This window comes from Squalius cephalus (genome assembly GCF_949319135.1).
Source record: "Squalius cephalus genome assembly, chromosome: 17".
In the NCBI taxonomy this organism is placed as follows: Eukaryota; Metazoa; Chordata; class Actinopteri; order Cypriniformes; family Leuciscidae; genus Squalius; species Squalius cephalus.
The window spans coordinates 17,226,117-17,253,841 of NC_137138.1; the positions used below are offsets into that span (position 1 = coordinate 17,226,117).

Below are 27,725 nucleotides of genomic sequence, written 5' to 3' on the forward strand. Positions count from 1 at the left end.
AACAAACCATTCATTTAGCTCATTAAAAGCAATCAATAGAACAAATAGTATCAAACCTTCAATGACTACTGCACTGTTTTGCCAGTTTATCACACCAAGAACTAAAAAGGTTATGATATCATGGTTGTTCTAGTAAAATAGGTGCTCTCAGCTGAAGCTATTTGTATGACAAAGAGTGTATGTCTGAGAAAAGGCTCTTTAAAAGGTGTGGTTGATTATGATTTCACTTTTTTAACTTTAGTTAGTGTGTAATGTTTCTGTTTGAGCATAAACAACATCTGCAAAGTTACGATGCTTAAAGTTCAAAGCAAAGGGAGATATTTGCTTTTAAAGAAATCGCTTTTTAAGGACTACAACAAACGACTGGTAGGGACTACACGAGCTTCCTCCCGGGTTAGTGACATCATAAACCCTTATATTTACATAAACCCCGCCCCCGAACACGATGTGTAGATTATCATGACAGAATATGCTAATCAATGACTAGAAGATAACTACACATACACTACATAAATTCATCAACTAACCATTCAGAAATGTCCTGTTGCTTCTACATGTTCTTCTTGAGTCTCTCCATCTGAATCCAGTTTGAACATTAAAGGCTAAAAGTGTTTGAAATTTTCAGTGTATGTCTGTGTGAGTGCAAGCTGTTGAAGCTCCGCCCTCTGTGCCTCCAGCAGCAGCTCATTTGCATTTAAAGGAACAGACACAAAACGGTGCGTTTTTGCTCACCCTCAAAAAGTGACAATTTTAACATTCTGTATAAAAATATCTGTGGGGTATTTTGAGCTAAAACTTCACATACACACTCTGGGGACATCAGAGACTTATTTTACATCTTGGGAAAAGGGCATTATACCACCCCTTTAAAGGCCTGTCGTTTAAAACACTTACCGAGAATTTCTCATACAGCTGGTAGGTGAGAAGTGGGTTGGGAAGCTCTCGAAAGTAAAGCTTGCACAGGGAGCCCACACAGTGTATGTCCTGAATGTAAACATCTTTTGTCAGATCTGGGATCTGTTCAGAGTCAAATTCATGCCTAAAAAAGAGAGAATGAGAGAGAGAGAGAGAGAGTGAGTGAGAGAGAGAGAGAGAGAGAGAGAGAGAGAGGGGGGGGGGGGGGGCTGGATGCACATAAAATTGTAATATAGTAGTAGTAAATAGTAAATATAGTAAATATAATATATAGTTAAATATACTAATACACCAAAGTTTGGGGTCAAAAATTGGCAGTAAAGGCATTTATAATGTTACAAAATATTTCTACTGCAAATGAATGCTGTTTTTTTTCAACTTCATTCATCAAAGAATCCTGAAAAAATATTTTAAAATATATAAAACTAGTAAACAGTTAGCCTATTTTAAAAACTGTATAAATATTTCACAAAATTACTCTTTTTACTGTATTTTTAAACAAATGAATGCACTGCAGGACAAAAATGTTTTGCATGTTTTTGAAAGAAGTCACTTATGCTTACCATAAGTGACTTCTATCAAAAACATGCAAAACATTTTTTACCAAACCCCAACTTTGGAAAGGTAATGTAACATTAACTTTAAATTTAAAAAGTACATTTAGAAACACAGAGGGGAGGAAAAACGTGTTAACTGGCCAAGTGAACAAGTCAACTTTCCTGGACGTGGTAATAAACCCCATCTAATCTCTCTCTGAGTCCACTCATTTCCTGCTGTATTTGAGAATACAAACATTCCCATTACAAAATGTAATTAGCAACAGCTTAATGTTCAGCCATTGCATTCAGAGTCTCTAAAGCAGTGTGATAAATCCCTATCTCTACTACTTGAAATTTGAGAAGTATGTTTATGTCTCACCGCAGCTTCTGAATGTTGGAGGCAATCCCAGAGAGACGGTACATTCCATCAACCACTCCATGCTTCTCAATGAACTCAGTGCAGCTCTTGAGTACCTGAGGGACTAGAGGTTTAGACAAAATGTTATTGAAGCATCCTTTTTGGCACATAATGTGAGAGGCTTGTCAAAATGCCAATAGAATAGAATGCTAGATTCTGTGCAGCAAATCTTCGATTTTGTAAACTATAAATAAGCCGTAGCACAGGTCCGATTGTCAGATAACAAATCCGTGCTCTCCTATATACTGTAAGCAGAGGTAATAGGTTCACATTTGCTCCAGTGGCATTAGACAAACTCCAGACCTCCAATGCGACCTTGCAATATTTCACCCAGAGGAATCATAGTCACAGACAACCCTGACTGGCCTTCTAGTCTTGACAAAGTTTATCCGACAGATGAGCGATTCCAAGGCTTTCAGAGGCTGCTGTTCATCTTCATTCCTGACATAGCAGTCTGAAGCACAAAATCCTTAAAAATGCAAGAAAATTCTGTCTCTAAGCCATCCCAAAAATCATTCAGCGCTTCACAATAAGGATGACCTGGGGCCATTGTGAGTGTGAGTGTGTTTCAGGGCAGTTGATGGAGCTGTCACTTGCCCTTATAAGGCCAGTAATACATTGTCAGTGTATTTTATGTTTATTGATCATGTACATGCATTTTTATGCCTTGTACACAAACATTTAGTCTCCTGATTTAAATATAAATTGTGAAAATTGTGAATGGCTTGTGATAGTCTTGGAAGCATCAGTCACAATGGTTTGGAAATCACAACAATGTTTTTATGAATTTTTAACTGTGATGGAGTTAAATTATAGCTGTATAATTTCCAGTTGTCTACGCAAATAATTCATTATATTTAAAATGTAATACATTCCAAAAGTTCAGTCACATGAAATCATTCTAATACGCTGATTTGGTGCTCAAGAAACATTTCTTATTATCAAATTTGAACAGAACAGAACGCTCAAAAGAAAATATTTTGAAAAAATACATTGTTTTGTTACATTATAAATGTATTTATTGCCACTTTCGATCAATGTAATGTGTCGTTGCTGAATTAAAGTATTAATTTCTTTAAAAAATTATTTTACTAATCCATACTTTTGAATGGTAGTGTTTGTTGCACAAAAAGACAGTGGTTTTTGGGTAGTGGTAATATCTGCAAACAACAAAACTAATGGCTTGATTCGGCCAGCATATTTTTGGAGCCCTTTCAAAAAATTCTGCACGTTACATCAGTGGCAAACATCCTAATGGCACCAACTGAAAAAGGGAAAAAATGTGATTAATATGTTTAAGTGCATTGCAGGGAGGTCTGCAGAGTTTTACGTTAGTATGACTGATCCATACTAATGACTCACTTCTTGAACAAATTGTTTGGCCATGTCGTCTCACTTTCCTCTGAGATCAGAGAGTCTGAGACGAAGAGTACACAGTCTGCCATTAACTGTTTTACAAACACTTTAAAGCTGTGTGTGCTCGTGGATGGGAGAGGGCAGTGAAAGCTTCAGATCTAGGTAGTAAACCTAAACATTATCATCTATATAACCCAATTCAATGAGTGACCTTTTGTAGCAGAACACATTTTTAAAAAATTCCTGGAATTTCCAGTTTGAGGACACTTGCATCCTCAGGGAAGGAATGTCCATTCTTAAGCATTTTAATAAAAGTGATGGGTTTCTGATTCCCTTCTAAATGTAATGGTCGAGCAGTCGCACCAAGTTGCGCGGATCCTGTTTGAAAAGGACAAGGCTTAGATTGTAAGGGCAGGCAATGGCTCAGGGAGGATTTCAAGTCAAACAAATGGAGCAAATGCTGAAGGCTGCCAGGGAGCTTTGAATCAATGGGGAAGAAATCTCCAGACACGGCCCCCTAACCATTTCTACTGACCTTTAGACCCCTTTAAGCCAATCCATTGGCATAGCAACCCATGCAGGCAGATCCAAGGGTGAATCTAGAGGAGGGGGTTAGCTATGCTTTCCAGCCCACCCACACACAGTGTCAAAGAAACTAGTGTCAAGCACCGTCTGGAGCACGGCCGTGAGTTTGAGTAGGACCAGAACGGACAAAGCTCACCATCATGGCCAGAGTTGAGAAGATGCTCTCCTAGGTCACAGCCAAACACCCTCTCCCTGAGGATACCTCTTTGCTTCAGTTTCTGCTTGGTCGGCCTGGACTTCATGAATGTGCGCAGAAAAGTGATCAGTTTCCCGTGCTTCTTGGACACTGAAAGAAACAAAAGAAAATACACAGATTTAAATACATATTCATGTCAGGGAATACCACAAGCAGCGCAACAATACATGACCACCCCAAAAAGAAAATGCATTTTAACAACACAGGCCAGTGCCAACCACACCATGTGAGCGAGCCAAGATCTTATGAAATGAAAAATAAAATCACTGGGTTGTGTGAGAATAATGAGTTTATGCATTATGCTTTACTGAAGGAATTTCTCAAATCCTACATTGTAAGTGTTGCTTGAATTACTCAAAAATTACTTATTTCCTCCAAGTACATCCTCCATCTCTTGGTGTTTGTTCTACATCTGGTAGAGCAAAATAAAACTTTTTAAATTTAACTTCTTAAATTTAATTCTCTGTGGATCCATGTAACTGTTATAGAAACCAAAGTACATTATAATATAATCAACTATGAATGATTCATGATATTGAAACTTGAGCTCAGGTTTGGGAGAAAAACGCCTGTTGAAGAGTGGCTGACATAGAACATCTGTGAAAGTCTTCTTAAAGCAATAAATACTTCCTTTCATTTTATTTTTGAAGGAGGCCAAGAAGCAGGAAGGACGTCTCAAGCTGTTTGGTCTCCAGAGCAGCTTGCGTTGACATTACACCGACAGTAACTGCCTGTCAGTGGTCAAAAATCAGCAGCCTGACCTAGAATTTGCATGAGAAACTCTTGGACGCCACAGAGGAAAAGTATCAAACGAGAAATTCCAAAGATTTAACAGGAACACAACTGCATCAAAATAATTCCACTGGATTTGCTATAAAAACCTGTATTGCAACTGCTCATTTAACTTGGGTTGTTTTCATTGCTTCTCATAAAATATTAGCAAGCTTAAATATTACAAACCCAAGAACTGTTTGCATAATGAAGCTGTATGAATCAGCAAACAATCTGTTGCCAGAAACAGTTTCAGAGCCATTACAAATGCAGCTGGGATTCCAGAATCTGTGTTTATGTTTGTGTGGGCACATGTGGTGGATTTAGCAGTAGAAAGTCAAAATTATTAGCAAAATAATTGCAAATATCACACAGTTGTTTATTTCACCAATTTAACTCCCTGCTGATTTAAAAGATGTGTGATCCTTTGCATGCTAAAACCACAGTGGACGTGGCAAGGGGACATCTGCCAGCTGTGATCTCATCTGTTCCTTTGTGTCTTTACCTTTTAAAAAGGAACATTACTCAATATTTTTCTTCGTAAAAGATATTGAAATTTCTCCAACAAGCAGTTGCAACTGCTCTGAAGGCAATTAATCCTTTTCATATCCAGTCGAGGTTGATAATAAAAAGAGCTGTTGTAGGAATTTCCTGTTCTACTTTTCAAGAGCCAATAAAGTAACTGCCACACCACGCATTTCACAGATCCTCTTATTCTGAACACCACAACAAACCAAATACAGGGCATGTGTTGAAGTTCACAGAAGCGGCAAGAAGGCTGTTTGTTATTGAAGAATGAGTGTTTCCTGCAGGCTGCACTTAACTTCTACCGAGGAGACACTGATGACGTCACAGTGCAACGTGATTGACTGACACATTCACGGTATTTCTTTACTTTTTTACCTCCAAATCAAAGCTTAGCTTTGTTTTGAAACTCTTTTTATGTGAGTTCAGATGACTTACCATGAATTTCTCTGGCTTTAGCCATAAAATCACTCAATTATAATACAAAAATGACTTTGTTACAGACATCAGCGTATACAAAGTCTATTGAGAAAGACGATTAGAAGAGAAAAGTCTTGTATCGCAATGTATCGCAAATTAAAACCAGTGTACAAATATTTGTAACACTTATTTTTCAGCGGAGCAAATGAACAAACCCTAAATAATTCCTACGCAAATTTGCCATTAAATGCACTTCAGCCACATCTACAAGTCTGAAATAGTTTAGCAAACTGCATTAGCACTAAAAAGGCAACTTCATAACTTACCTCAATGTTAAATATCCATTAAAAAAAGGACAGAAAACAGTGCTTGAGTATTTTTAAGTTTGTCAGGCTGCAGCTGCTATAGAGAGCTTGAGACACAATGGTGAAGGATCATCACAAACTGGTTTTTCTCTCGCTCTCCCTGCCAGCCGGTAAAAGCTAATAGTCAGCATGCATTCTTTCCTCATTGCTTTTTCCCTCCTCTGTCTGAGTTTGTCCAGCCCCTAATATCAGCTTTCAACAGCGTTGGCTTCTAATGCAGAGATCGGGGCGTGAGCGGCCGCAAAACCCAGAGAATGTCAGTTTCAGCCTGAAGGCTGCTGCATTTTATCAAATATCCAATGTCGAGTGATGAATGTGGTTTAAAAAACAATGGCAGTACAACACAGCTGATTCCTTTGATGTTCTAATAGGCTATAGCCTAAACAAGACTTATAATAAGTAACTTATAAATAAAACTATAAAAAAGCAACAAGTCAAACAAAGATGCATACATTTCATTTGACTACACCACCAGGGCAACAACAATTCACTTTCTAAAGAAACTCATTCTTATTAGCCAAGGCCATGTTCCATTCAGCTTTTACAACCCAGATTGACATAGAACAGCCATAAGGAATTGACAAAGACAACCTTGTCTGAACTCTAAAGCAACAGGTTTGTGGCTAAACACAGAGATACGTGTTTTGCAAGGTAACGCTGACCCAGTGATGTTATCACTGTGATACACACACACACACACACTAATATGCTGATTTGGTTTTCAAGAAACATTTCTTCTCATCAATGCTGAAATAATATTCAGTATAATATTGCTGCTTAATATTTCTGTGGAATCCCTGATACTCTTTTACATGTTTCTTTCAGTATTTATTTGAAACAAATCTTTTTCAACATTCTCAATGTATTTACTGTCACTTTTGATCAGTTAGATGCATCCTTTTTTTAAAGATTAATAAAAGTTCATTTATATTATATAAAAATAATATTGACCCAAACTTTAGCATGGTAGTGTATGTGTGTGTACATATATAGACGCATACATATACAAGAGCAAAGGGATTTGGAAAACCAACAAACCTTGCGCACTACATTCAAATCATATCTGCTAACTTCATAAACCATCAAAAAGTGTTAATAGGAATGTGTACGAGTACAACAAACAACAATAAACCAGTCTCCCAACCCAACAGCTAATAGAAGTTCATATAAAAGTCTGTTTTCAGAACAGGCCAGTAAGGAAGTAGAAGTACACAATCCCCTGAAGGATGAACGGACACATATTGCTATGTAAACCTAACACAGTTTGTCTCTCGTTCTCTCACAGTTCCTTCCAGCTGTCTTGGCTTGTTCACAGAGGCAGCTGCCCTTTACTCCACTGAGAGGAAGACATTGTTACCCCACAAGGAAGTTAGGAAGTGAGAGAGAGCTAAGGGAACTACATCTGGAGCAGCACCTGCTACGGCCGAGTATAAGAAGTCTGTACAAAACAAAAAAAAAGATTATATTTGAGGCATTTTCATAACCTAGATTATGCCCTATTCATGCTATAAAACTCCCAGCAACCTTTATCACTGTTACACCACCTGCCCGATAGGACATTATGAGGTTAACCATTTACACAGGGCATTTGCTTAATGAGGTGAATGATTCATAAGGTGTTTTGTGTTATGTGATAGGCATTTGTTGCTTGGCTGAAGCTCTGCAGGGGAGCGGAGAGGTATGCTGTATTTGAGCATGCACAAAGGCTGAACACAAGAATGTGCTTGAGTAACCATGGAGAGACTGTAGTTCATATTGCCAGTGGACAAAGCTGGGATTATTTTATAGCCTTTTTCAACCAGGGTCATGTAAAACAGCCATTGAGTGTGTTGCAAAATAACTTCACAATGGGGCTTTCTGGAAAACACAATGTGGGGCACTTGAAAGAGCAGACAAACTGGGCCATAAATTGACGTCACAAACCTCTTTTTGAATACAGAGACATTAAAATGTAGACTTAGTCAAAATAGAATTGACACACTGACATTAAAATTCTGGTTGATACTGATAATTATTTTCATATTATGGCCGATACCTGATAAATAGCATACATTAAAATTCGACACTATTTTGCATACAAAAAATAAAATAAAAAAACTACAAATCAATCAAGTTAAGTTTATAAATAACATTACAGTGTATGAAAAATAAATGCATTCTTGGATTTGCTAAAGATTACATTTAGCAATGTTATTAAATTATTCGTTTTCAAATGTTAATTTGAAGTGACCATTTAATGATGGCAAAGATAACAAATGTAAAAATAGGGACAATGAGCAAAAACAATGAAATATCCATTATTGGTGATATTCTTCCATTATAATGCAATAATAATGTATAATAAGCAATAAATAGCAGACATTAAAACTCTTATTTAAATAAATAAAAAATAAAACCCTACAATCTAAAATCAATCATGTTACAGGATTTAAAGTGAAATTAGGCATCACATTATAATTGAAAGTATGAAAAATTGAAGATTATTTTTAACTGTTTTTAAACTATTAGCTCAATTTTTTTAACTGTTTTTAAACTATTAGCTCAATTTTTAAGTGAGCGTTTAATACTTGCAAAGGTAATCTAAATGTAAAAAAGGAGAGAAGAGCATGCACAATTAAACTATCCAAAATTGTCTAATACTGATCAATTTAAAACTAAATCACTAATATTGCTTGACAGCCTAAATATCATGCATGTCTTCAAAAAGAGACTGATTGGTGGTATGGCAGCACTACAGTCAAATAAAATGCAAAAACACTGATAAACAATCACATGCTTTCAAATGCAGGTCAAGACAGAGAGAAAGAGAGTGCTATCAGGGTAAATCTACAAGACATGGGTCAAAGTCACAGACACCAGAGGAGTGTGAAGTGAAAAGTGGAAAACAAGACTCCATATTTGTTGTGCTTGCACCAGATCCTATATAGGTAACACATGGTGTTAGGAAAGACCAGTGAAACTAAATTATACCAATGCTATGGAGTGCCAGTAGTGTTCAGAGCCCCCGTGAGCAGCAGGCGACTGTGCGGAGATGCACAGGAGAGTTTGGGGTTAGTCCGTGTTAGACGTAGTACATGGATAAACAGTTTGGTCTACCTGAGCTCAGCCTGTAGGGGTTTAATGGGTCGGGTGCCCATGCACTGTCCTGCTTTATACTCTCCATCTCCAAATCTGCATGCCGAAGAGTAGAGAAGGGGAGAGGGAGGTACCATGAGTTAGAGAACATGAGAACAACAGCTGCACATGCAGCTCTATTAGCTTAGAAATCTTTTAGGAGTTTTCCCCTCACTCCACATTTCCTGTCCATTAAGAAAATTTCACAACAGTTCTGAAGGTGCCATAAATGATACAAGCTGGTGCAGTAAAATTCATGTGAAGACAAACACTAGTCTATCATGGATGAGAGTGCTCTAAGCTGCAATGCAAGAGAAACAGTTTTATTATTCTGCCAAAGAACAACTGATGCATACAGGGTGAAATTGTGATAAAAGAAAGATAGTGAGAAAATGTGTGTGTGTGTGTGTGAGAGTGAGTGTGTGAGAGAGAGAGAGAGAGAGAGAGAGAGAGAGAGAGAGAGAGAGAGAGAGAGAGAGAGAGAGAGAGAGAGAGAGAGAGAGAGAGAGAGAGAGAGAGAGATGGGTGTGTGACGACATGTTTGTCTGTTTGTATGTATTTGAAGGGATGGTTAAAACAAAAATGAAATGGTCATCATTTACTTGGCCTCATGTCATTACAAACTGGTATGACTTTTTCTGAAACAAATCTATAACTAGCATTAAAGAAAGAAAGTCTTTTCAGCTCCAAAAATAAAATATAAAGCAAATAAAGCTAAAAAACTAAAAACAAACAAATGGGTTAATAAAATGATTCTAATGTTCCTTTTTTAAAAAGAAAGTCATACAGGTCTGGAACAACATAAAGATGAGAACATGATGACTGTTTTTTGTTGTTGGGTGAACTAGCCCTTTAACGTTGGGGAGAATATACCAGCACGCACAGGGTGGGAACAGACTCCAGGAGGCCGGCCGCAGACCAGAGCAGGGGGACGCTGAGGGAGCAGTGGAGGAAGCATGGTCAAATAACATATCACACATGCAATAAGTGCAAAGCAATGCAACATACATTCCAAACACATAGCACAGAGTCAGTAGGTGGTGTACAAGCAAGCAGTAAAATTGAGCTAAACCCCAGCAAAAAGGATCTGCAGTGTGAAAGCTAATCATATAAACTCTGCGTACCTCATTTTTTTCTTGCGTTGCCCTTAATCATGAAACAGTAAAAAGCATTGCTGCAATTACGCCCAAGAGCACACTCTTTTCCGGGCTGATTGTGCTGTGCCATGTCATTGCATCTCTGTGATAATATTACTCCCACAAAATTATGTGCCAAAAAGCCCTCCCGCCCACTTAATGCAAGCCAGCATTCTGATTGGTCTGATGAGTCATGATGATGATTCACCCTTCTGCAGATGCCAATAAGCACCGATTTGATACACAAGAAGGCCGAAACCAAACAGAAACGGCTGAAGTTGATGGATAAGTCTCCAGAGGGCTTGGTAGGCCAGTTAGTCCAAGTCATGATGTACATTGACTGGTCATAAAGCAGTCTGCATGGTCCACAGCCACTCCAAATATGACTAAATGTATTACTCGTGTTAGGATTGTGAAAGCCAGCAACAGTCCATTTGAGATGTCTATGAATCAAGTTGTTTCTTTTGATATTCGAGTACTCTGCCAGTGAGATGGCGTGGGATAAATCTTACCATGCTGCACCATAGTGTGTGATATACATTTAAGGCACATACACACAACAAACCATTAGGAATGAAATCAAACAACAGCACAACACATTTAACTATGAATGTGATAAATGAAGAGGGTCAAAGGGTTCTATGTGAGGAGGGGGGAGAGAGAGAGAGAATGTGGACTGGGAGCGAACCACAAATTTCCCATGCAGTGTGTTGATGATGTGCTTCGAGATCTGAAAACCTTGTCTCACACCCAATGTGTTGAAATCTAAAGTGACACTTTCTTGAAAAGCAGTTGCACCCTTCCCAAGGACACAGCTTGTAGTCTTTTCTTCATGGAGGTTTGAAGATTTCTGATTCATGCAACAGGACCCAGAGGCTCAAGTCAGCACCTGTTCCATTTCACTCAAGTACACACACCACACAGACTCCATCCGTGGCTGATTCAACACGTCACTTGTAAACTTTGTTCCCAATGACTCTCTCTTTCTCTCAAACACGATTAATATCTCACTGCAACACATGAGTAACAAGCTAGCCTTTAAAAACCTGCATCTTTACAAAAGCCCAACAGCCTCAGGGAGAATCTTAATGCTTATGAACAGCAAGTGTGACCTTGTAGTTTGTTTCCTGATGATGATTGCTCAGTTAGTGCAGTTTATAATGCCCAGCAGTGGAAGTAAGCTGTTTTGGGATAGTTAATACAGACGTGAGCAGAAGAACTGATGAGCTGTCCCAGCAGGATTTGAGGTGTGTGTATGTGCGTGTGTGCTTTGTGGTACCTGGTTTTGGCACCGAGTTGGTGACAGACTGTGGGACCTTGTCGTTTATCAGCTCCACACACTCGCTGGGAAAGAAGCCAACCTGTGAAGAGCAGAGAAGGTTTGAAAAGCTCCATCTCTCTCTGGAGACAGACATGCCAAGGCTTCATCATATCACTCTGCATAAGAACTGATGAGCTGCCCCAGCACTTAGTCACAATCAGAAAATAGCATGTCATCATTACACAAAATATTACAGTATCAATATGTTATAATAATTATTCTTGAGACAAACTACAAAGCTAAAATAAGGAGAAGGGTGAACTCTGACAATTTGACTTTTTAATGAACAATCATTTGACAATATCTAGTCGAAGATGTAGCCCAAACTATGCTTATATTTTGAGCTCCTGAAATGATCAAGAAGTGTACAGCATGATGGAAACAGGCATCTATTAGTTGGGATATGCTTCCATGTTCTGCATAAGCACATCTAGAATGATATTTAACTAATGTAAAACAGCTGAGAATAATGTAAAAATATTTTTTTTATGTTTTTGAAAGAAGTCTCTTACGCACATCAACGCTGAATTTGTGATCAACAATACAGTAAAACAGTAATATTGTGAAATATTACAATATACATTTTTTTTTTTTTTTTTTTTTTTTACATATTTTCAGATGTAATTTATTCTTGTGATGGCAAAGCTGAATGGATCCTTCAGAAATCATTCTAATATGGTGATTTCGTGTTCAAAAACATGTCTTATTATTATCAATTTTAAAATCAGTGGTGCTTCTTAATATTTTTTTTTGTGGAAACTCGACATTTTATTTCAGGACTCTTTGATGAATAGAAAGTTCAAAAGAACATTTTTCATGCATTCTTGTTAAATTTTATTTGTTTTTACTGACCCCAAACTTTTGATTTGTAGTGTATGAAACTGAAGTTGGGTTGGAAGTTAAGCTGATAGAAAACGGGATGAAATATTGTGACAGGATTACATTCTTGCATTAGTCTAAAATCTTAATAATTAAGTAATTATTTTTATGGTTGCAAACTTAAAAGTTTGGTTTCCTGTGTTATATTATATTTTGTCGTTGCTAATTATGATGATCTGATGTCAAGCCAATGTAAAAAAAAAACAAAAAAAAACTTTTTGTTGAGTCCTTTTTGGAGCCTTAATCCCCTTAGAAATACTGCATGTATGACAAACTTTTAAGTCCAGTGCTGTTACTGAGGTACTTTTTGGGATGAAAACAAATCCAAATCTACGCCATTATAAAATTCCAGTATCATATTAAGGTACAAAATCTTAGAAAAACACCAAGGATTATACATTTCAAGGGCCGTGCATCTTGTAAACCTGCAGATAAAAGAATATAAATGAAGATTCAAAGTTCAGCAGTTTCTCACACACACAAACATGAAAAAATAAGAACACACAGAGACAAACTAACATGCTTGCCATGATTTACAACATTTTATCATTCTATCATCTACAAACCAATTGAAGATTACTTATGAATCAAGATCATAACAAAAGCCTTGGTTTTCTGAGTCATAAGAGCTTATCTTGCAGAAAACATTAACCATGTCTATTAGTATAACCTTGACTTTGTCAACAATCTCAGACATTTTTTTGACAAGCTCAGTCTCTTCAACATCAGATTTCTGACATTCCCTGAGACCCTGCTGACATCAGAGTGTGGTAATTTGGTGGTGACAGCTGGCACTGCTGTGTACTCATGCTCCCTCCAGACAGATGCTGGCTACCTGACCCAGCTGTAGCCTGGCAGAGCTCAACGTCAGACTGCCCCCCGGTGGATCCAGCACACATATGCCACCATGAGCCAGTCTCACTGCGCAGGGCCAAAAGCACTGTATACTGACAGGGCAAAATAAAGGCGACATATGCTTGTGGGGCAATGAGAGAGAATGGTTTGGCAGGTTGGCAGAATGTGAAGTGACTCACGAGTGGGTTTGTGTACTCATATACAGAAGTGAATGATGAGCCAAGCTCTGCTATTAAACTAGTGTCGTTTCACAAACAAACCATATTTTACACTGATAACAGTAATTTTGTTGGTCAATTTGAAAGTGATGCATTAATGTATAACATTTAATTATCATTTTAAATAAGATGTCATTTCATATGTCTGTTTATTGTCAATTTGATTTATTATATTTGGTGATTTATTATTTCATTATTTTATATTAATTCATTTACATTGTTATTATTTGAGGTACAGTGCTAGTTCCTCCATAGCAGCCAAGTGATTAAAGAGTAGGGCTGGCACCACCATAGTTTGCAGGTTCAACTTTTATTAGAGACTGAAGAGCTATGATCACTGTGAAAGCACTTAACCGTCTGTTGCTCCAGGGGGACTCTACCTGCAATTTCTGAGCTGCCATGTACACTTAAAGTAAAGGACTAAATCACATGTAACAAACCTGGAAACCATGTTTTCCTCTCCACCAGGTGGTGTCCTCTTTGGGTGGCATGTCTATTACAGAAACAATATCCCCCACCTGACAGAGAAAGAGAAAATTATCAACAGCATTCTTCACAAAATAACTGTTATTAGTATGGCAATCACAGATCTTCAATACTGCATTAATCTATCTTCATTTTTAGCCCAGTCACCTCAAATGACAGCTCATCAGCAGCCTGGGCAATGTAGCGCTTGATCACGTGGGCCGCTGCGATAGCTGGAACATTTATGGATGACTCCTCATGCACCAGCAAGTGATTCCCTTTGTTGTCAACCTGGAGAAAGAGATGAATTATATTCAGGGAACATCCCTCATCCTCACTCATTATTCATGTAAATAAAAAGCAGCCAATCAGCTCTCTCAGCTGGCATAAAAAATCTGTACCTCCATCCATGTGAGGGCAGGCCCACAGTTGATCTTGTTATCAGCAATCGCTGAGAGACGGGAGAGGTAAGCCATCAGCATCTGGGAAACTGCCTGTTGGGAGAAAAAGAGCAAGAGAGGGAGGGTTAAGCAAGTGTAACAGCTTCCAAGGGGGTAATTCTATAAATACAGAGTATTTTTACAGGGAAGTTAAAGGCGCACAACTTGAAGAACGAATGGTTAGAGTTTGCATACTTTCTCATTATAAAATGGTAGGGTAGGTATACGGAATGCAGCTTTCCGGTTAAAAAACTAAGCAGAGTTTCGGCATAGTTCACATTAAACTTGTAGAAAAATCTATGTATATTTAAGTAACTCATGAAAACAACTGTTCTTGTTTCTACACATTCTCAAAAGCAATGCTAGTCTCTTCAGTGAAAGACGCTTTGCTTACATTTATTTGAGGCATAACAGTCTGTCATTGTTTTTCAGAGTATATGTTTGGTGACTGTGGTTACTTTAAAAGGGATGAAGCTGCACACAAATATAAAATGATCTGAATTATACTTCCACACAGCTTGCATAAAAACTAATATAGCAAGAGGAGGGGTGGAGTGGTCTCATATTTATACAGCTCAAAAGATCTGTCTAATAAAAGTGCTCTACCACACATCTCTTTCTAAAACTTTACAGCCTATTTAAACCCCATTACATACAGCTTAGTCTAAAAATTTCCTAGTGGAAAACAGAGACAGTAGGATGTCAGCTCATCAGCAAAGAGCAAAATGTTAAAACCTGCAAGTGTTAAAAAAAAAATAAAATAAAAAAAAGCCAATTTCACAGCACCAAACCAACAGCAGTCCTAAATAAAGTGTTTCTTTGTGTGTTTTACATAGTATTTTTTTAGGCAGAGAAAATTAAAGAGCATTTCTTTACCGTCAGTTAATTTTGGAAGCTAATTTAAGTTGCTCTATAAAACGTCAGCATGTGGTTTTGTGATGCTCCATATCCCAGTTTGGGACAGTGAAGACATTTAAATGTTACAAAAGATTTCTATTAAAAAAATGCTGTTTCTTACCTAAACTTTATAATAACCCCTAAATAAGGGGTTTGATGACAGAGTGTATATATCAGTTTAATAAATATGAAAAGCAAGGGTTTTGGTGACTGGTGAACAGCCTACGAGAGAAAACAGGAGATGTACCAGTGAAAGCCTATAAGATTTTATTCATGATCCACAGAGCACCGATGGAATCTGTTCCAGCTGAACATGTCCCAGGATCCACACTCCTGTCAATTCCTTTCCCAGACATATGCTGGCACAGACTAACCAAAATGTAAAACTAAGGCCAAATGGGGCTGCAAAGGAAGCATAATTAGGTCAAAGAAGACTGAATAGACAGCTGCAAGATTTCGATACAGCTACATGTACCTCCAGAATCCAAGGCAACTCTGCTTGTGTTGACTATACTAGAGAAAATTGTGAAGAAAATATGTAAACAGAAGTTGAACAGTGTTCTCTAATGATAGGGTTTCCTGCTTCAGTTATTTGCTCATGTTATATTGTGCTCATGTGCTATTGAGGCTTATTTGTGTGAGATATCACATATTTAATGCATATGCCAGCCTCATAATGAGATTGTCCTTTGAGGTGTTTGTCCCTATAAATCAGAGCCAATTAACCTTTTAAGATCATCTTAGGGCTTGTAATACTGAGATCCCCTTTCAAGATTCAGATACATCTTTACCAAAATCTCTAAATTGTCTCTCTATAAATAAAATGGCAAAATTCAATGAAATATGGCCTCAAAGCTGTTTTCCTGTATTGAGAATCTCAAAGCACCCAGTTACACAGAAAAACCATAGTGGGAGCTTCCACTTAGCTGCTTTGGAGAGACTTCCATTACTGCAAAACATAATGTGCGGCATTATCAGCCACTCAAACTTCAAAGCAGATCAATTTAGCTGTGAAAATATGCCACGGTTCAAGTATACTCCTCTGTAAAACAAATGCCAGTTATGCCCAACACAGCAGGAAGAAGAGGTTTTTTTCGTATACTACAGGGATATCTATATGACGGTCTCTCAAGGGACACCATTAGGTGTTGTTAACCAGACTCACTGAGCACTCACTCACTCACCACAGATGACTAAAACTGCTCTAAGAGGGACATCTTCCAGGATAAGCTCCTTGTACACTGGGTATAAAAGGTCTAACCCTAACCATTCTGCATTTATCTAAAAAAAGAAGCCTAAAATGGCTCATTGGCCGCAGGGGAGTTCTAAAAGAAGAGTGCTTGGGGATCTTACCTCTGCTCTCTCCCTCAGGCTGTCGAAACGGGGAAGCTCGGGGAGCTGGGAAAAGCGGCGGTCATAGATGCAGAGATGGAGATGCTTATCCAGGACTCGGAAATCTTCATAGCTCCGCCTCACGATCCAGCTTCGTCCCTGCAGGGAGGTAAAAGAGGGCAGTAACTCAGAAGGTAAACAAACAAGTGTTCGAGCATGTTGACGTTTGGTCTGCAGAGTAAATATGCGGGCTTGTTTTTTGGATAAACCTCATTTGGCCAGTCTAGCACCACGATGACCACACAAAACAGCCACTTCAGAGCAGCCACATCACAGCTGTGTGTGTTTAATCCTGGACATAGCAGCATTCAAAGCAATGAGGAGAGGGACAGTGACAAACCATTTTTACAGGTAGAACTAGATTTGCATTTCCTGAAGGAAATACTGATACTTTTAGGGTAGATAAAGAATAGAATTCAATGTTTTGAAATAATAATAAATAAATAAAAAACTAAAACATTTTTGATAAAGGTGAATCCCAATTCACCTCAGATTTTAAAATGTATTTTTAAACACCCAGAAAATTATGGTTCTTGGGGTATTGGGTCATTCTTACTAAAAGATTTGATTTTTCAATGTTGCATCATAAGATACATGTTTCATGTTCAGAAAATCAGCTAATATGAATTAAATATTGAGCAGCACAACCGTTTTGAACATTGATAAGTAATGTTTCTTGAGCAGAAAAATCAGCATATTAGAATGATTTCTAAAGGATCATGTGACACTGAAGACTGGTGTAATGACTGCTGAAAATATTAAAATAGGTTACCGTAATTAAAAAGTTTTTATATTGTAATAATATTTCACAGTATTACTATTTTACTGATCAAATAAATGCAGCCTCTGTGGGCATTAAGGACTTCTTTTTGAAAACATTTTTAAAAAAAACTATCATCCTAACCCCTTTGAACATACTGTATATCATATAAAGTAAATCAACTCAAATCTGTACATGAGTGTCTCTTAAAACGGCAAACTCTACAAAACTACACTGCACTACATTATTGTCTGAAAAAAGGATGCAGTTATGATAGGGGCATCAGCAGCTGTATAGAGCACTTGAGAATTCTCAATTAGAAGATATCAATGAGCATGAAACTGAATATGCTGATGGGATTCTATGGAGAAGAGTGGGAATAGACTGAGTATGCTAGTTTCTCTTTCCTGCCTCTCTTTGTGGCTGCCCTGTGTAAAGCATCAATCATCCTGCCAATGTTGTGCCGCTTGACTAGAACACACTGTGCACTCCTGTAGACCCACGGTTGACCATAGCCGACCAATCAGATTTCCTAATTAAATAACATACAGCAGCATGTGTACATTTGTTAGTTACAACACAGTTTTTTTCTTTTGGCGAATATTTAGACCGACATGATCCTAATCCAGGATTAAAAATAGCTCCTTGCATGGAAAATCAATTTTGAATACAGTTTTGTGGCTAGTAAAAATTCTTGATATATTTTCTCAATTCACCTGCCATTAGTGTGAAGATAAGGCACAAAAACTAATTTTGGTCCCTTGTACCTATATGTGATAAGACCATATTGAATTCTATTCTAGCTAAATTTACATTGTATAGGCCTATTATCCGCTCTAATGAACCTCAAGTCAATTTATGACACCACCACTTTTAAAAACCATTTAGTATTTTTCCTTTCTCTTTTGGAATATCTGCACTTTTCCCTTTATTTCTTCAGTATCCAAGCCGCAGAGTCCATATCCACACTAAATGGAAAACCTCAATGTCTATGATTCGCCCTAAACACTTCTCTCTGAACCAGGGAAGGGAGAAAAGACTTCAAAAAATGCTGGTGTACTAGTGCACCCATAGGGAAAACAAACAGTTGTTCAGCCTTCCTGCTTCCAAAGCATTTCATAGGGGACTGAGGAGCATTTGTTTGGAAAAACAGCAATGAGAGTGGAACTAAAATGTTTTTCCTGTGTGTCTGATCCCTGTCCATTCAGACGGCTCCTGGCCAAACATGGACTCTGTCGTTAATGTTTTATTTTTTTCTCATTTTAAACACACAGGAGCAGTGCTGTGGATTTGGATGAGTTCTCACACACCAAGATGGAATGAGGTTTCCACACACAAACCAAGACTTCAGATATTTTTCCACTGAGCTTTCAATCACATCTGCCAGTGCTCAAATCAAGTACACAAGCAGACAGCTGCCTGATTTCTGTACCAGATTTAGGTACAGTTCACTTAAAAATAGAAATGATGTCCAATTTAGTTTTTGAGTGGACTATCCATTTCAGTAGCTAATCTTTTACTTTTTTGCAAAAAAAGAACAGTTAAAATTTTGTAGCAACACACTAAAGCGAAAACGTAGAAGGTCTGCGTCTCAAATTTATAAGCAACAACACATAGTTGAGTTTAAGTTAGGCTATGATTTTACTGGCGTGTCTCAAGTTGACAATTTCATCTCTCTCTTTACTGTGAAAAATCACCATACTCTTGCATTTGCAGATTGGTACTAGATTCTGCTATACTTGTTTTTGGAAGTTATGTTAGATGTCAATGTTAGATGCAATGAAGTGCACAAAGACGCCCATGCGTATGTACATAGACAAGCATTATTACACAATATATTCTGTCTTACCTGACAGTAGATCTGAACCAAATACACAGGCTCTTTTGACTCCAGGCCATTCCGTGTCACTTCAGTTTGTTCGTCTGCGAGGGTTAACTATAAAGAAAGAGATGAAGGAAGGATTGAACAGAGAGAAGAGAGCACTTTCTTGTTTTAGTGACAGCTGAAAACACTTAAGGCATCACATTCTGTTCCTATTATGAGAAGCTTTTTTGATATTGGTGAAAAAATGACTAGCAGCAACGTGTCTCTGTAGTAAGGTGCAGAGATTGTTCCCCGGGTTTGAAGATGTGTTAAATGATTTGTCATCAGCTGAGCATATTGTCCACATATTATAAATAATAAATATAAGAGCGCTGAAACGGTGAATCCAGTGACAGACGGATCACAGACTGAGCCATGCATTTAAAGTCACTCTGTTTACATTTCTTCAGTCCATCATAGCTTTTAGTGATAAATGTGAAATAAAAGTGAAATTAATATAAAAATGCAGTATATACATGTAAGCTTGAATTTAGTCTTATGTATGCAGCTTTTAAGGACTTCATATTAATTCACAGACATCAAAAACAACAATTGTTACATTAGATTATTTTTATCAACATGGTGTGTGTTTTATATGGTCAGTCACACTTTAGATTAGGGTCCAATTCTCACTATTAACTAAGACTTTTTAGGGGTGATGAAATTAATCGTTGCACTGTGTTGTGGACGATTCTGCATCGATGCAGAAATAGACCACAATCGATTATACCCAACTGACGTTTCTCCGATTTCATTCGTCACAAACATGCTACTCACGCTAGCGTAAAATGGGAGAGAGGCTAAACAAATGAGAGTAATAAAAAAAAAAGCACCCCCTATTAAAAAAATTTCCAGTGTGTGAGCTGGAGTGTGTGCATGCGTGTGTGAGTGTGTGTGTGTGCGTGTGAGCGAGTCAAGTGCGAGTGTGTGTGTGCGTGCGAGTGTGTATGAGCCTTATTGTAACTTAAGTACACTTGACAGTTTCATGAACTTTTAGTATTTACTAGTGTTTGTTATAAATGGTCCTGTCGTCTGATGTGTTCAGACTTAAGTTTTGTTTGATGTTTACTACATTCAGGAAGTGCATTGCTTGGAGCAGAAAAAATAAATAGGGAGTTCATATTGACTGCTTGTATTCATTGATGAAACTTATAATTATGCTTATAAGTAAACAGCCAATATCCTAGCAATATGCATGCTAATAAGCAACTACTTAGTAGAGATAATTGGACCCTAAACTAAAGTGTTACCATATGGTGTGTGTTGATATAAATGGACTCCCTATACATGCCGAGTGTAAACTGTTTTTTTTTGCTCGTAAGCATTTTTTTTTCTCTCAGGCGACATTGTGTCAATCATTGATGCATGTATGGTTGAGGCTCACATTAAGTGAGGGGACTTTTTAAACATTTAAAACTGACCAGTGTACTATCACATCACATATAGGCTACTAGAAACTCTATAGTGTGCACTATAATGATTTACCTAATCATTTGTACAGTCATCTTTTTATTTTTTATCCATCCAAAGCTATAGCAGCAACATTGAAAACTCCAATCTGTGTGTTTAGCGCCAAATCTTTGACATGATTACCAGGTTAACTGACTCATAATGTGTGCAATGGCTCACAAGCTCCCGAGTGTCTAAACTCGCAAAGTGTATGCCCAGCCTAAGAGTAATTACACACACAATGGATCTGTTTGTTGTCTCAAATGCTGTACATAACAAAATAACTCTTTCTTGATGCGTTTCAAAATAGTCCCAGATCCATGTTTGCGAGGGAACATCGAAGAAATGTACCATAACTACATATCATTCATAAAAAAAGTCCTCTTACCCTGCTCCAAGTAAATTGACTCAAATATTACCCATTACATCATCTCAGGGTGTTCACACACTGACTGTTGTGTTGCGTGAGTGAAAAAAATTCTGCTGTGACTCATTTGAGTTTGTTCATACTGTGAGATAGGTGATGACCTCAGCGAGAGACACACAAACATTGAATAAATAAATACAAATCTTTGTTTTGCCAAAAACAAAGGGCGACTATATTTCTGTCAAGTGCAGCTAGTCACACTCCCACATAAAAATAAACATCATCATGCAAAAAGCCTCTATACTGGACTAACATCATAAACTCATTTAAAGAGGAGCAGAACAGCAAAAATCTTTTCAATAAGAGCTTTGACAGCAGCTACTTGGACTTCAGCTGGTAGCAAAAGCATTGAGCTGTAAATCTTGATAGAGTGTATAAAAGGTTGCATCCAGGTGGATCCACTGATAAATAATTTATTTACACACAATTTACCATGAGATCAATAAAGTGTCTCTCTATCTCCATCCATCTAGTTAAATAGCTTTAATAGAAGAGCAAAAATAAAAACAACCCCCTAACCACTTTGTGTTTATGTATAAAACTGATATTAACATCCATTTCTGATGATCTGATCACAAGTTGTCAGGTAAGACAGTGTCAATGAAAAGGTTGGCTATTTACACTTAGTGTAAACAGACACTGCCAAGATTGTAAACCCTTGGTTTGGTGGAATGATTACATATTGGATCCTGTGCTATTGTTCGGGAAACATTAGGGCATATTAGCACTTACACTACAAATGTGGTCACATGCGTTTCTGATCAAAACACGAAATGTTTTAGACCAATCTTACACCTGTATACTTGCAGTCTTTTAGCACTGTCCACTCACCTAGTTTTTGTTTAAACAACACTATGCAGTCCTTTGACAGTCTTCGTTTTGTACCTGAAGGCTGTAACCATATAAAAAAGTACCAAATGTTCCTTTAAATTAGAAAAAGATTGTGTGAATCCTGAAATCTGCAGTCAAATCTCACCTATACGAGTGTGTGGCAGTGTTAATTACACTCTAGTTCAGAAAGCAGCCGTTAGGTTGTATTCCTGTCACGATGAGTGAAAGCTCAGTGGCACTGCACTCTTTAGAGGGAGGGATTATGCTCTTAAAGAAGGCAGGGTTACAGAGAGCTGTGAAGTATTAAATATCTGTCTCAGTGTGTGCGCAAGTGAAACTTTAGACATCTTAACAATACCACATGAAGGCCCGACTGAGCCACGGTCTGAGACTTCTGTTCATTCCACATCCTTACAAGTGAAAAGTGAAATCTAACGCTGCTGCTCTGACGCGAGCAAAGAAACAGACCTCTGACCAGCAAGGTCTATTTGAGAAGAGTGGGAAAAGATTAGAGAGAAGCACAACCAGGTGTACGTGAAATTTGGAAGCCGCGTGCTTCAGTAAGGTCCGGTAAGCAGTGCAGCTCTTCAGAAAACCCTGGGTAACATGAGAAGTAATGACCCAGTTATTCACAGCACAGTTTAAAACTCTCTTGAACAGCTTGCCAGCGCTGAGAGAAAGAGAGGTATCCCCACCACAAGTGCCAGGAAAATGAACTCAGATGGGCTTCCATAACCTAAACAGTTAGGGAAATATACTTTAGCAGTGACCACAAAGGGTTTTTAACATGAAGTCCCATGGGACACACAAACAAATGCATTCGCAGAAGTGGTCAGCAATCCTTGTTGGAACAGAACGTTCAACTGAACTATTGTTTGACTGAGACCTTAAGGAAAGCATCTACACTTTATGGGGATTCTTCAGCTAATCATTTACAAGCACTCACAGGCATGAAAGATATTAAAGTACTCTGGGTGCTCAGGAGGTACTGAGCTCCCCGCAAGAGCGGTTACAGAAAATCCATTTAGTGGATCCATAGCGCATGGTTACGCAGCACTGACCTGAAGTACAAAGCATGATGTCAATGGCCCTGGTGAGACTTGAAGACATTAGGTGTCTCTTAAAAGCACATCTGCAGCCTTTAAGTGTGAATCAAGTGAGATTAAAGTGAAGGTATGACCAAGAGCAAAATAAAAGGGTGGGAAAATAAAACAAGCGGTGAGCAAAAAGGGCAAAGACGACTTACAGAGGCACAACATCCCGTTTGCGTTCATTAACGCAGCATCTTTTGTTCACCCCAAGATTCCGGCTGCACGCTGGAAGCTCAATTCAGATGCCGTACTCCTAAACATTCAAGGATTCCCACCTTCGACTTCCATTAGTCAAGCATGCGTGAAAGTAAAACCGGTTCTTTTTGTTCAGCACAAATCCACTCGGCAGAACACAGATGTCAGTTGAGTTTCCCACCCCCTCCGGAGTGCCGTCCCGGCTGAGTTGTTGTGAAGCACAAGGGTTGAGGTCCCCCCTTTGGTGCTTTCCTGCAAACTTACACAGAGTGAAGTGCTGGCTGGTCGACTTTTTGCAGAAATCCAGTTGTTTTCAGGGACTTCATTGCAGTTTGGTTTTCCTAATTTGTGATGAGATCCTTCTTACTCCTTCTTACTCCATGTTATCTGAAATTCACTCACTTAGTTTGCTGGCCAAAAGTGGTCTGGAGAACACAGAAGAAAGTATGATGAAAAAAGCAGTTCTCCCTTTGCATTTGTTGTGGTGTCCTTTCACCACACGCTCTCGTTTTCTCCAGACTCTATTGGTCTCCCCCCCCGTTCCCAACCCCCAGCGCCTCCCCCATTCGCTAGCTCTCAGTGGTACAGTCCCTGGGACAAAGCACAGGGCCAGTGAGCCAAAAGAAACAGTGGGTAGAGCTGTGAAGAGGGGGTTGCCCTTGTAGGAGCACAGAGCGGTTCTCCAGCATGTGCCCTTCACTCTCTGTCCTGATCCTCTGGGACCAGTGCAGTCCAGAGCAAGAGAAACAGAAGGGACAGAGACAAATGTTAGTGCTGCATTGAGAATGTCTGGAGAATCATTCATGAACGACAATGGCTGCTTGAGGCTGTATTGTCTAATAATCACACTATTGTAGTAGCACAAAAGACAAAGAACGGAAACAAAGAGCCTCCATATGTCTCGTACTTTGGCAGGGGGCGCTTTCCGTTCACGGCCATTTTTAATGACCTAATTATCGTGTTCATTGATGAAGACAATAAGGACAGGTTAGGATAGTTGACTACTCCAACAAATTACTATTCGAATGGTGAGGTTGAGCAATTAAATGTAACTTTTTAAAAGGGATAGTTGTTAAAAAAACAAAGGTAAGGAAAGAAATGGCTATATGTTTAGACATGATGGTGAGTTAATGACAATATTTTAAAGGTGGTTAAAGGGAGTGGATTTAGACATACGACTTGATTTCAGTGTGCTAGTATTTGTATCTCTTAATACACCCCATTCTGGTTGGTGGTAAGAAAATGTTGAATAATAAGCCTGGGTTTCAGCCATAAAAGCATTGCTTTTGAATGAAATATAACATGTCAACAGTACATTAAACATTACTGTCAGTCTGCTGTGAGCAATGTTCCCTTTTTTTATACACAATTTAAATGCTTGTTCATGAGAATTATGGTAGTTTTGTGTAATGAAAAGTTATAGCTATTTAGCCTATTTGTTGAATATCTGTCAGCTACAGTAACTGATTTTAGGGCTACACTAGCATCCATACCCCAAAGATTTGTTAGACCAGGCTTATTATTCAACATTTTCTTACCACCAACCAGTCAACTACAGTACCTATCAAAAGTTTTGGAAAGAAGTCTCAAGACTTGGATGCTCACCAAGGCTGCATTTATTTAATCAAAAACATTAAAAACAGTAATACTGTGAAATATTACAAATGAAAATAACTTTTTTATTTAAATATATATTTTAAAATGTAATTTATTCCTATGATGGCAAAGCTGATTTTTCAGCATCATTACTCTTCAGTGTCATATGATCCTTCAGAAATCATTCTAATATGCTGATTTGGTGCTCATGTAACATTTCTTAATAATGAGAATAATAATAGTATAATGTTATATTAATTATAATTATTATAATGTAATAATTAATATTATCAATGATAAAAACAGTTGTGCTGCTTAACATTTTTGTGGAAATAGTGATACATTTTTCAGGATTCCTTGATGAATAGAAAGTTTAATGAACAGCATTTATTAAATTTATTAAACATTTTTTCAAAATTTAATTTAATGCATCCTTGATCAATAAAAGAATCTCTTTTTGTTTAATCTTACACAAATGTTTAAATGGTATCATTATATAAAAGGCACATTTTAAAATGATTGCTTTAGTCTGACTGAAATCAAACTTTTAAAGTACATGCAATTGTAATTACCTATTTGTTGATTTTGAAAGTTTAACCTGACTTCTAGTTCAAGGTCTAATGATGATGATAAGACGTGGCCTGAGGCAGTGACTGTGACAGAAGTACAAAGACAAGCACACAGATACATATTTGCACAACTTTCAGCCATAAATCAGTGCAGGGGACAGAAAAAAGCAACGGGTCACTCCAAATTACATCACTTGTGCCATCACAGCACATCTGAGGGTGATTAAAAAGATTTTCCTGGAGGAGTGTTGTGAAATGCGGCAGTCAACCACACGGAACGTGAGAGAGATCCAAGAGTCCTGCTATTCGACCTGCAGAAATGAGAAATCCTTCCCTGGAGTCCCACTCGCTCAGAAACACATGGCTGCTTCAGTGTGAATATGTGAGTTTGAGGAGGGAGGCTGGCTGGTATCAGATGTGTTTGGATTATTTCATGGAGGTGGAAGAGGTCATGCAGACCAAAACAAATATGACAGCTTAGAGACTTTAAAAATGCCTTGGCTTAAAACTATGACATATGACGTACCATTAGCTATAATAACAAGAGTGTGTTCCAGCAAGATTAGAAACACATATGATGCAAGTTAACAAACAAATCATTCTCCTGCAAAGTTATAGAACGATGACCTTTAAAGGGCCAGAATTGTGATTCCATTGAATAAAGAAATGCCAAGTCGTATGATTATTCAGTTACTCACGAATGTGTCTGGATGAGCTGCAAAAGAGCATTCTTTAGAGTGGACACATTCCAGCGGAAGATTTAACACCCTCAAGCATCCAGTTCCAAAACAAATCCAGAGGCTGAGTGTGGAAAATACACATTCCTTAAACAGAGGAATTCACTATGGATGGGACAGGATTAGTCAATTAGTGAGATTGAATAGCTTATTTATTCTATAACATTTGTTTTTAACATCTATCGCAGCATATAAATGTTGAAATTGAGCTAGTTAAGAATTGTTTCATAATCTTAAAATTATCGGTAATATATTATATAACAAAATCTGGGTGCTATTTCAGTCACGTTTCACCACACAATTAAACAGCCAGCATGCTAAAACCCTCTCTGAGAGGACCACAAAAACAGGTTCTGTATCTGTGAATTTCATCAAAGCTCAAAAGGACCATGTATAATACAACATTTGCAAGATTACAAAGATAATATCTTCAGATTCATTCCCTTTAAAGCATTATGAACTGACATCAAAGTACAGCATTTGCAACAAATTGCAAGGCAATTTACATTAGACTTCAAAACTGCCTGCTATTATGCATAATCTAATAGATCTATGCAATAAAATCTCATAGTAATTTTGCCTATGTATTTGTTGAATCTGTATATATCAGTAAAGGGGTGTGATTAGTGTACACTTGTTGCTAAGAAACATGTCTGATTAGTGTCTACAAAAGATAACCCTAAACCGGCCTAAATATACACTGGTTCTTTATATCACTTTTTTAGTCAGTCAACTACACGTCATGTGACTAATCACTTTGGAGTCACAGGATGGCATCATAATGCTGATTGGCTGATGGGAACAATAACACTAACCCATTAGTCCCAAACCTTGAGCTGAAATGTTCAAGACAGAAGACACAAAAAATACTTAGGGACATAGCATCATCCACTGGATCATACATTAAAATAAGACTCTCTCTCTCTGAACAGCTATAAATATTATACAATTAAAATCCACTAGTGACCTAGTTCATCCAGATTTGCCTGAACAGAAGCTGGGCATCCTGCCAGCTTTGCCAGGGTAAATCCCTTACATGATTCCACAAATCACGCTTTGAGAGGACATTCAAGGAAATCAAGGAAAGCCAGATGAATAAATTTCACATTGTAGAGTGATAATACAAACAAAATATTACTGTGCTGAAATATTTTCTGTGGATAGGGCGGGGCTGCAGAGGTAAGAGCAGGTCTGTGCGTATAAAGTGGTCTTCCCACACGCTCTCCAACCCAAGGGGGGTGGAACGAGTGGTATTTTTGTCGGGCGGCAGAGTGGTTGTGTTTTTGAGTGCGTTGCCCTGTGGGCATTAGTGGAGTGCTCCATTGCAGAGGAGGGACCAAGATAAAGCAGTGCCTCTGAGGATGACATAACTAAGCAAGGTAGCTTTGAAAGGGTTTAA

The 27,725-nt window shown here is 38.0% G+C and overlaps 1 protein-coding gene across 5 annotated transcripts in view; it reads right to left on the reverse strand.

Annotated features, from left to right (window-relative positions):
• Positions 1-27,725, reverse strand: part of arhgap32b (Rho GTPase activating protein 32b) — a 116,387-nt gene that overhangs the window by 15,027 nt on the left and 73,635 nt on the right. Inside the window, exons 1-12 of one of the 5 annotated variants that reach the window (XM_079847263.1) lie at positions 23,385-23,954; positions 19,417-19,503; positions 16,769-16,906; positions 14,480-14,572; positions 14,247-14,369; positions 14,054-14,131; positions 11,620-11,701; positions 10,088-10,138; positions 9,187-9,261; positions 3,950-4,099; positions 1,834-1,936; positions 895-1,039 (exon numbers count right to left, since the gene is read on the reverse strand). In XM_079847263.1, coding sequence (XP_079703389.1) covers positions 895-1,039; positions 1,834-1,936; positions 3,950-4,099; positions 9,187-9,261; positions 10,088-10,138; positions 11,620-11,701; positions 14,054-14,131; positions 14,247-14,369; positions 14,480-14,560 — 888 coding nt within the window. In that variant the 5' untranslated portion in view covers positions 14,561-14,572; positions 16,769-16,906; positions 19,417-19,503; positions 23,385-23,954. Of the gene's footprint in view, positions 1-894; positions 1,040-1,833; positions 1,937-3,949; positions 4,100-6,051; positions 6,196-9,186; positions 9,262-10,087; positions 10,139-11,619; positions 11,702-14,053; positions 14,132-14,246; positions 14,370-14,479; positions 14,573-16,768; positions 16,907-19,416; positions 19,504-23,384; positions 23,955-27,725 lie in introns of those variants that run through there. The other 4 variants (XM_079847260.1, XM_079847261.1, XM_079847262.1 and 1 more) reach the window with 4 other exon arrangements.